Source organism: Cariama cristata, unplaced genomic scaffold (genome assembly GCF_000690535.1).
Source record: "Cariama cristata isolate BGI_N322 unplaced genomic scaffold, ASM69053v1 scaffold8508, whole genome shotgun sequence".
Classification (NCBI taxonomy): domain Eukaryota; kingdom Metazoa; phylum Chordata; class Aves; order Cariamiformes; family Cariamidae; genus Cariama; species Cariama cristata.
The window spans coordinates 6923-18052 of NW_009630617.1; the positions used below are offsets into that span (position 1 = coordinate 6923).

The 11130-nt window shown below is 38.6% G+C and overlaps 1 protein-coding gene across 1 annotated transcript; it reads left to right on the top strand.

Moving 5' to 3' along the window:
* Window positions 1-2522: 2522 nt before the first annotated feature.
* On the top strand, window positions 2523-10111 carry COPS8 (COP9 signalosome subunit 8). The gene is made up of 7 exons (XM_009705619.1): window positions 2523-2589; window positions 4120-4168; window positions 5666-5798; window positions 6751-6858; window positions 7340-7402; window positions 8570-8611; window positions 9914-10111. Coding segments are annotated over exons 1-7 (477 nt in total). The 5' UTR covers window positions 2523-2587; the 3' UTR covers window positions 9994-10111.
* Window positions 10112-11130: the final 1019 nt, after the last annotated feature.

Consider the following 11130-nt stretch of genomic DNA (forward strand, 5'->3'; position numbering starts at 1 on the left):
TGGCAATGGAGCGTTGGTAACGGATATGTCCAGAAGAGATTCCTGGCTCCTTCCTCTTGTGACCTAGTGTCCCATCTGGGGTGCCATCCGTTAAAGGAAAATCTCGCATAGATGTGGGTACCACTAGGTTTGCTTTAATTACACCTCGGAGTTAGGCCAACACCTCAGTGATTGGCAGAGAACAGAGAGATGCAGTACAGCTTATGTACACGTGCTCAATCATTAGTCAGTGTCCAAAATCTTCAAAAGTTCCCTTTGGTCCTTCTAATTCTATGAATTCATCATCTGCTCAGTTGATTTCTTCTTCTAGTCTGGTTCCAGCTCCTGTCTCGGTTTTGAAGTCCTCTTTGGATCATTATCTTCTTTCCGCTTGCTTTAGCTTACACAATTCTAAGAAAATAAATCCTGAGGGCACTATTCTATGAACAAGCTGTTCTTAATCACCCATTCTATTTTCTAAGAACACCTGTGTTTACAGGTTAATCATCTATTTTCTTTTCTATTCTCTTAGTGATTAGCTTGACTGGGTTTTGAACCAAACTAGACTGAGGCCTAGTTGTGCAGCCTTTGCCTGTTAGCAGCTTCATCAATTTAAAGTTTCATAAAATATTTTCTTTAACAGCACTATTTCTGTGCTGAGCCCAGGTGCCTCTCATGTTCTCAGCATGGTGCTGCAGTCTCTTGGTATGGTCTGAGTTTTGTGGAAGAGTAATGGAGCTGGAGAGAGGTGTTCTGCTGAACATATAAGCTACCTGCTGCCTCAAGTGATGGGCCCATGAGCGTAGAAAAGAAGGGTGTCCGTGTACCATGTGGGAGAGTTGAATGTGGCTCCCCCTTCCCTCTGGGAGCTGATCAGTACTTGCTTTGAAGGTGTGTTCCCATCCTTTAGAGGAGCACGTGTGTGCAGCGCTTGCTGCTAAGGGGAATGGTAGGAAAGTGTGGCTACAGAGATACTTAGGGTTACAAGATGGTGTTATTCCTCTGACCACAGCATGTGTTAACAGTCACTGAATGGCTCCCTGTGAGGGAGCGTTGGTTCCTATACATCGTATTTCTGTAAATGGAGTTTGCCTTTCTGTTCCCATTCAAATGAACAAGCTTCAAAACAGTACTTGATGCTCGTTTTGGGCAATCTGTTTGAACCTGACTTAAAATGGCTTTGGCTGTCTTTTTGGCCTCTGTGGAGTGGTGGGAGGGTTGTATCAGGCTGAGTACTGAGTGTCAGGGATGGAGCCCTGCAAGCTTTGGGCTTTGCTTCTGCAGCCATCTGAGGAAGTTTATTGTGTCCTCCTCGCTGTGTCTGTCAGCAGTCTCCTAGAGTAAATGGCAACAGATGCACCCCTGGCTAACTGTTCCCAAATGCTTTGATAAAACTGACAACTTAATTTGCTGTGTGTCTGCCTCCACATCAAGATTCTTGTGGGCACACTAGTATCTGCTGACAGCCTTTGTTTCAGATCAGGAGTTGATGTGTAAGGTGATTTTTTTTTTTGCAGGATAATGCAACCACAGGGATTCCTTCAGTAAGACTGTAGATTGTAAATGTAGTTGTTTTGGTGGTCATTAGCTTTCTCTTCTGTTCCACTAGTCTGCTGGCAGAGAAACTAATGAATATTTTTTTCTGTACAGAGCCATACCAAAGGTGAATTTACACAGTTCAAACAGGTGGTATTAATTGACTTGGCTTTGTTTTACTGGGCATAATCCAAGGAACAGTTTCAGAAACTGTTGTATTTTCAGGTAGATGATGAGCCCTGGAAACAGGTTAAGAATTGCTGGGGACAATGAGATCTGCTGGAGACGCACCTGATCACCTGCTTTTGGCTTAGATGAGCCTATAAATCACTCATGTAATTAAGTTGAATAACTGAATAATTGGCTTCTTGTGAGTGCTTCCTGCACTATCCTTTGATAAATTGCTAAAACCTTATTGGAAATCTTTTCCACTTTTAAATAATTAGACTTTCAAAATTTTACAACTTCATTATAATTCATTTTTTTCCTACTTGCATGATTTGTGAGCTCTGCTGAAGTGTGGCAAGTGTCAAAGCTTAGTTTGGATTTTTAAGAAGGGAAGCTCAGGTGAGCAAAGAAGCTTTACTCCAGTGGAGTGCCCTGAATTAAACTGGAGTTTAGCTCAAGATGAATGAAATCGTGAGTGCCTAAAACCACCTGTTTGTGACGAACTGTAAAACAAGATGGTTGCCATGTTCATGAGCATAAGCTAGAACATTGGAGTAATGAAAGATACAACCTTACTTTGTTCATGCAGCAAAACAAACTGAGTTTTCTAAGTAAAACTTCTGGCATGGGCAAGTTAACTCTTTGTTGCAAGATATAACTACATTGATATAGCATAGCAACTCTGACTGTTTTTCTGGAGCTATTATGTAGAAGAAACAAAACAAAGCTAATTATCTTGGAGTGTTCAGTTGAAACATTAAACTCTGCTTTCTGCTGTGTTTTGTAAGATATTACTCTTAAAAAATGTAACCAAAATATTTGTACTGTTTTTTAGGCTCCTGGAGGAATTGCAACACCCCTTGTTTATGGCCAACTTCTGGCTTTGTATCTGTTGCATAATGACATGTAAGTGGCTTGTCTTAGTCTTTCACTTCAGATACTGAATTTGTCACTATTAGCTTGAACTGCAGTTACCAGAATGTTAGTAATTGGTTGTGTGATGAACAAAATGCATGTAGGCAGTGTTGTGTTTTTTTTTTAAATTCATGGAATTAAGTCTCTTTCACTCCTTGCTCTGTCAAGAGTTACTCTTTTGTTTACTCTTGCCCACCCTTTTGAACTGTAGGGAGACAGATTGGCTTTAGGAAGAAAGGTCCTTAAATAGTGAAGTTGGCTCCTTTGGAAAGTGTTCAACACTTCAGTGTTTTGATCTGTAGCTTTTCAAGACTGCATTTGTTTTTAGTAGGATTGCATGCTGCTCCTTGTATTTAAATTACAGGAGGATAACTCTAAACTGTGCCCATGTTAAAAATGAGGGATACTGTTGGCTTGAATAAGCTAAAGGATTACTGCTTCATGCAGATTTGAATTTGGTCTGGTGGGTTATTACCATGTCCCTGTGTGAACCTGAGTTGCCATATTTAGGGTTGTATTGAGAAATTGCTGATTAATTATTCAGGCAGAATAAATGACACAGCTGTATTTGATCATCAACCCAAAGTGAGCATTGGAATGGGGGGGAGGTTGGAAGGCTTGAGTGTTGTCTTGCATTGTAGATGTAGATGCTTTCAGGGCAAATTCCCTGAATGCTGATACTGAGTGTGTTAGGTTTAATGCAGATAACCTTGGTTTGAATGAATTTGAAGTTTTAGAATTGTGGAGTTTTAGAATTGTGCTGTAATGAAAAGCAGTGAGTCTTTTTCTCTGTTCTACATTTTAAATCTTTCTGAGAGTTTGTAACTGTTTCAGTTTGACTTCTGTGCTCTAAAGATCAATGACTCAATATTTCAGTATGTCCAAATCTGCAGAATGTGTCAAAGCTGGGTTTGGAAGAACACGCACAAAACAGTCTCAATATTTGGTGTGGGCACATGAAGAGAAGTATTTTTGTACTAATTATAAATAAAATGAAAATAGTGCTTATTTGATCTTTTTTAACTTCTATGTTTGTATACTTTATAGCATATGTAATATATTAATACAGTAGTAAATGTATGTAATTTGTAAATATGTATGCATATATTGGGGATGCATGCTCAAAAATGTTTCTGCTAGAAGTGTGTGATCCAAGTTTGGAGACCCCAGATCTAAATGACTGCTAACACTATGAAAAGTTGCTGTTTGTACATGTGTTCGTCAAAGATGCAGCTATTCCAAAAATAAAACTGCAAAACTAACTTCGGTGAAACGCTGCCTAGGGTAGATACATGAAAAACCTTTTTTAAACTGGAGTTAGAGGCACTTAATGAACTATTTTTTGTATTATAGCAGTCATATTGTCTGCTTGAGAGTAACTTGTTCTCCTTCAGTAGACATAGAAGGAATACTTTAAAGCACTGAGACTGTGTTAATTATAGCACCTGAACAAACCTTTTAGTGTCTCCTTGTAGCAAACATTTGGTTACTGAGAAGTATTTTTAACTTAATTTTTTTTAGGAATAACGCGCGATACCTTTGGAAAAGAATCCCTCCTGCTATTAAATCTGTAAGTACTTCATGAAATGCTGTTTGACACTAAACCAGTTTCGTATAAGCTTGCGAACGATGACTTTTTTCCCCAAGGATTTTGTTTGGCCAGTAGCCTTGGGCTCAGTTGTGTGTTGTGAACTGCTTGCCCAGCAGATGGCATATTGGTCTTTAAGATCTCCTAGTTGCTCATCATCTACTGCAATAGAATTCAGTAAATCGGTAGACTTTTTAGTGGAAAGCCTCATGAGAAAGGGTAGTCATCTGGAGGAAAGCAACGCATCTGACTCTGGGATGGGGCTGCATTCTGCGCGAGGATGCGGAATACCTGCTGCAGTGAAAAGGGATGTCAGATAATAAATTTGAAGATGCATCTTAACTTTCTGAAGGCACTTGTTTTACACTGCGTTTGGATCAAAGATGTGTTTTGAGGATTCAGCTAAATATAATACCAGAAGGGCTTCCAGAGTCTGCGGTTAGGTTTTTAATTTGAGATCATACATTTTACAAGGAAACAAGTGTTCTGTAGTCTTGTATTAAGAAACCTCACGGTCAAGGTGGGACCTGTCAGATGGTTCTGAAATAATTTTCCTTCTCTTTCAAGAAAAAAGTAGGTATATCAGTTGAGTCAGTGGTCATCTGGACCAAATTTTACTTGACCTTTCTCTGAAACCTGCTTTATTTGTTTCACCAGTGATAGTCCGTGAATAATCTGGCTTGTTCGGGATAACTTGGATTTCATGTGAAGCATTGTTCTTGGTGGGGGAAACTCATTGCATGAATTGTTTTGAGAAGGTTACACCTCAAAGCATAGTATCTTCTTATGTGTATGTGTTGATGAATCTTTTGCTAATTGAGCCAAGAAATAATTAGCATGTCTTAACTTCAGAAACAAATTGGTTCTCCTTACAAATGAAAAGTTTACTTTATTACCCAGTTTGGTGTTTGGTTGCAGTTCTGGCAGTGTGTTCTGTGCTCTAGTTGTCCAAATGACAATGTGTAGCACAGTAAAAGTAGCCCTTAAAACCAGTAGTAGGAGAGCAGTTGTAGTGAGTATGGCATTGTATTAAGTGTGACCTGTTGTGAAGGTTGCAAGACTTTCAAGTTGAAAATTGCCTTCACTGTGCAAACAGCCTCTGCGGTTTATAAAGCCTTGACTGAAGAGGCAAGCATCTCTCTAAGCAGAAAATAAGCTGTGCCTGCTTTTTTTTTTGCAACTCCAGTCAGTCTGAGTGCAGATTATTCTGTGATTGTTTTAGCTGGTGTGTCAACTTGGATTGGTATAACTGACATGTGAGCAGACTTCATGTGGGCGATAAAGTCTTGGCAGAGGATGCATCAGGGAGCTTGCAGCAGTGATACCTGCTAGAACAAGATTTCCTGATGCTTGTCTGTTCTTTACAGGTGTTGTGATGTATTCTTTCAATAAGGAAGGGAGTGGAAATAGATTTGTGCAGTCTGGTCACTGTAGAGAATACACTGTTCTGGATTAACTGGGGTTTTTTTGTCACAACAGGCAAATGCTGAACTTGGTGCCGTTTGGTCAGTAGGACAAAGAATCTGGCAGAGAGACTTTCCAGGAATCTATACAACAATCAGTGCACATCAGTGGTCCGAGACTATTCAACCCATCATGGAAGCGCTTAGAGGTACAAATTGAACTTCTGTAGGTAGCATGGAATTATGTTTCCTTAAATTACTTGGGTGCTCAACACAATAGACAGGTAGACAAATGATGACTTACTATGAAAAATCAGAGGTGGTCAGGAAGATTGTTGCCAAGTTTTTTGTAAGTTTTACTTAAAGGATTTTAGGTACCAGGTGTAAATAAAAAGCTTGTTACAAAAACTTCTAGAAACAAACTAAATTGTTTTTATTAGGATTGTGTATGTGATTGTATATTTCATATTGGAATTGCATACACCATATGTTTTGTTCTGTAATAGCAAAATAGACCATTAGTTATCCCGTTTTATCAGACTTTTAACTAGTAATCTGGGGAACTTGGCATTTCAGAACCTTGTGACACTTAAGGTTTTTCTTTTAAATGTGGCTTTAGACAAACGTTTTAGACTGTTTAGCAGTAATGTGCAAAGTCTTGCTACTAGAGGGCAGTACAGACTGCTAAAAAGTCTGCCAAGGTATTTTGCAGTAACAAATTCTCTGTACCTTTAGAAACGACTGGTACTTAGATGCCTTGGTATCAAAGCAGATGTGATGAAAAAGGCATGAATATTTTAACTAGTTTTTTTCATTTTTTTCCTGATTCAGAACTATTTGACACAAGTGTATTGCAAATGGAGAATGCCATCAGAATCAGAGTTTCCTAAATTGGTTTGCATACTGGTGGTAGTACCCAAGATGCTGCAAACTATTTGGAAGTTAAATGCGGTCTCTGAGGGGTTTTGTACTGGCATAGAGCAAGCTGTTGCCTCTGACTGGTACTTCAGTGAGTTGTGGGAAGGGAGGGGGAACTTCTAAAGTGCTAGCTTTAAGGGTGGTAGTGGTTTTCCAAATGTCTTGGAATTGGAAGAATTTTCTTGGATTTCCTAGTTATGGAGGTTAGTCTACTGTCTGCTTACAGTGCTTATCTCTTCTTAGATGCAACTAGGAGACGAGCCTTTGGACTGGTTTCGCAGGCATATACCTCAATAGTTGCAGATGATTTTGCAGCCTTTGTCGGACTTCCTGTAGAAGAAGCTGTGAAAGGTACTTTGTGTTTATTCACTGAATAATTTTTCTACAGACGGTTGAGATCAGAGAGCTGTAAGTGATGCTAAATAGAAACACGTATACAAAATCTGAGACTCTTATAAAGAGAAGCAATGGGACAGTGAATAGAGAAAACTGTCTTGGTTCTGGATAAAAGTTTGATTTTTTTCTTATTATTTGCCACTAGTTACCACTGAGTATTCTCCCCTTCTATAAGTGGAAATGTTAAAGCAAATCAGCGATGAGGGAGGAGTGAAGGTAGTGGATTAAACTAGTTCATGTGCTATTACTTTCATGATGATATTTGTTGAATTGCATGTCTAAGTATAGACATTTTTGCAAGAAATATGTCTTGGAGTTATGGCATCGAGGCAGTGAGCTGAGATACTTTTCTGCTCTCTTAATGCAAAATAAAAATGCACATTTCTAGCAATCGTACGAGATATTTGTTCTTACAAATGTAAAAATGCCTTTTCAGGTGTATTAGAACAGGGCTGGCAAGCAGACTTTTCAACTCGTATGGTAATGCCTAAAAAGCCAGGTAGGTGGAGCTGTTATTTCACTTGATGTTGAGTTTAGCATTTTTCTAGTAATTAGGTGTTAGTTTTTAATTAAAATTTAGCACAATATTCTTTTAGATATTTTTCTGCGGGCTTATGCCACCTACAAACATGGAATGTTTCTAAAATGTAGGAAGTACAAAGTAGTGGGTTTGGTTTGGGGTTACAAGTAGTTTGGGTTAAGCTGTATCCTCAAATCAACGTTTTTAAACAAAAGCAGACAGGATATGCTGTGATTTCTCCTGCTCCTCCTCTGCTGCTGGCTCTGACTCAGTGGAACATAAGTTGAATGACCTCAAATGACATGTCTTAATGTAATAAAGATGAGTAAAAAATATACTATTTTGAACCTGAGAATTTTTTCAGAAGTAGAACTTCTTTGGGCAGGCATGTAGTGGATCTTTGTGTTCTGAGGAGCTCCAGTTGTTGATATAATTTCCTTTGTTTTCTAAAATTTATTCTACTGGATCTTTTCTTCACTGTCACGGTGTTGATAACAGAATATCTGTTCCTGCAAAGCTCAACCTACAGAAATACTTGGCTTTTTTTTGCTAAAGCTGTATCTATGGCTGACTGAGGCAAAAATAAACGTTAAGCTATGGAGGCAGGATGAAATGACTGCTCTTAAACTACACAGTGCAGCTCTGGAAGAAGGAGCCAAATTACAGTGTATCTAAAAGGGCAACATCTATTAGGCTAAGAAAATATACTGTTTATATGGGCAGAATTTTTAGATGTTCAGAGCCCAGAACATTATAATAAACATGTGCCAGACAAGGTGTTGAAATTTATCCCTTAGGGCACATAACCAACCAGAGCCCTGAGCTTTTGTAGATGGATCAGTTTTCTTATGAACTAGTTGCAAAATCTTCAGGGCTTACAAGTACTGAGAACTAGTTGCATGTGGTTCTTTTGGAAAAGTGAGTGCAAGAACTATTATTGAGGCAAAACAAAGAGGCAGGAGATTAATTATTTTGAAGCTGCATGTCTAACCAGCTAAGCTTTGGCTATTCTGCTTTTTGGCTATGATGTAAAATGTGATAAATGAGCAGGTTTAACTTTAATTACCTTTTCAGCCAGTTTTGGCTTGCTGTATAGAACTGTTTAAAATTAGTCCACTGGGCTAACTTCTGTGTGTTTTTCTTCAGGTGTGTTGGAAGCTTCCTTTAACAGATTTATTCCTTCATCAGGTACTTTCCATTTATATATAATCTATTTGCATATATCTAAACTTGCATGATTAATATAAGCACAATTTCACCAGCACCACAATGGGAATTGGGTCCTAGAGAAGTGAATGTTGTCATTCTCCCCTCAAAATCACCCACCCCAATCAGGTGCTATGTGAACATGTTTCTCCCTCTGTCTTATTTCCCTCACATTTTAAGGAGTGCCTGAGATTCCCACTTCCATAGCTGAAGCAGGGAGCAGATTCCAAAGCAGGGGTAGACAGCCTCTGTAAAACAAAACTATTTTGACTAAAACTTCTGACTTAGAGGCAGTTGCTTTACAAAGCAACTCTGAGTAGGTCTCATTGCTTTTGTGTGATGTGAGACTTCTGAAGTTTTCCCTGTAGAAGAAAGCAATCTACTGATTATTGTCAGAGCTCACCTATAGATTGAGGTGTAATATGTCATGTCACGCTGATTCTCAAAACACTGTTGTCGCTATTGGTCACAGGACAGCGACAGCAGATCTGAATTGGTGGCTTGCTGTGTCTGACAGTTGCCAAAAATGTGTTAAATTTACAGGTTTAATTCCAAGCCAGTTGTAAGAGCTGGGGTCTTGCTTTTTGAAAACATTCTTTTGAATGTCAGCCCCCTCTATCACATATTTGCAGCCCTCAGCAGTATGTCTGCTTTAACTATATCCTGAATGCTAGTCTATTAACTCTTCAGGAGGAATAAATGCAAATTTTCCTGCTATTTTTTATTTCTGATTTTTAATTCCTAACTTATCTCCCTGGCTTCTGTCACTTGTCTTCCAACCTATTGTTAAACTAGAATTTCAGGTTAGCTGGCATTTATATAAGGATCTGCATGTGCACTGTGTTCTCATGCAACCTGTGCAGTACTGTGCTGTGTTTTGTTAGTCAGCTAACCCAGTAGATTTATTTGGTGTCTTCGGTATGGCAACTTGTAAGGAAAGGAGCAACTGAAGAACTCCAGGAGCTTTTTTTTTGTCAAGTGGAAGTATTGTCAGTCTTTATTATTCAGCCTCCAGTTTATGCAAAAAAAAAATTCTGGAGACTGACGACTGGAACTTGTTACAGCTATCTTTGCTGTTAGGAACTCTTGGACTACTAAATGTTGCAGATAACAGGAAAGTAGTATCAGCTGAAGGTGCATGGGTAGGAGATACAGTTAAGATGTACCCCCATAAGACTGTTTAACAGTCTGATGCATTTAATTTTTTCCTTACTGTTGTGATGGATGGTATTGCGGATGGATTTACTTAATTACATTAATGATGCATTTGTTTTATTTTTGTAGAACCTGCTCCGGTTCCACCAATTCCAAATGAACAGCAGTTGGCCAGATTGACTGACTATGTGGCTTTCCTTGAAAATTGATTACCCTGCTCCTGTATTCAGAACAACTTGGGAATCCTGTGTACTGACAGTTTTAGAAATCTAAGATTTGTTTTATTTTGTATCTGTTAAACGTTGCAGCATCCCCTGCTCAAATGTGTGAAGTATACAGTGTATGTTAGCCCAATTCGTGTTTTGCCAAAGCTAAGCTAGCAACTGAAACAATCCTGTAACTCGTATAATATTTATTCAGTAGGTACACAGCAGAATTACGTAGTAGGTTTTTTAGTCAGAGAGACGCAGAACGTTTTTCAGGTATATTAGAAATGGAGGAGAAAAAAAGAGTAATGAAGCAGGTTAACTGCGTTGAAGAATTTATGCTAGTAGGTTATGTGCTTCTATGGTGAGTACTGCAGTGCTTATCACAGATCAATTGCATGTTGGACTAAAGTACAAAGAGTGGAAGACTGCCCTACCCATATCTGCAGAGAGAAAATATTTTGATGAAACAGTAACTTAAAGAAGTAAACAATTTACAGTAACTCTTTTGCAAGTATATTTGTGTCATATTTATTATTGATCTTTTTTCTTGTTAGTCTTTCTGGATTGTTAAATCTTCTTGTTTTGATGTGAGAAATTTCACATCGGATGTCTTCTTACGGCAGAATAATTGGGGTTGTTTAAGAAAGGCAAATCTTGACATTGAAGAAAAATTTTTACTTTTGGAAGGTTTTGAATGATGTAGGACACCAGGTACTTTGCTAGGTAACCATACACCTTATTGAGACCTGTTATGTCTTGGTTCTTTTCAGTATGCTGGGCCAGGATCTATAAGAAACAACTCCTCTTACCTGTTTTTAAGCCTTCTGGATTACCTCTGCAGTTAATGGAGAGGAATTTAAAAGTTAGAGCAGATCTCCCTGAGTAGAGACCAATTGGGAGGGGGATGATACGTTATGCTGTGATGTCAGTTTGAGGAATACATTTTCTGTATGAGGGCACTGCTGTGTTAATCTTGGAGTCCAGAGTGGATTTTAGAAGGAGAAAGATGACTTGTATTTCCAGGCTTCTTATTTGTATTGTGCTGGTAAAAAGGCTAAGGGAAAATAGCGGTGCTTTAAAGGACAGTGCATGCCTTCATTTGCGTCTTCCCCCTTTTCGACATCATATTTAGTGATT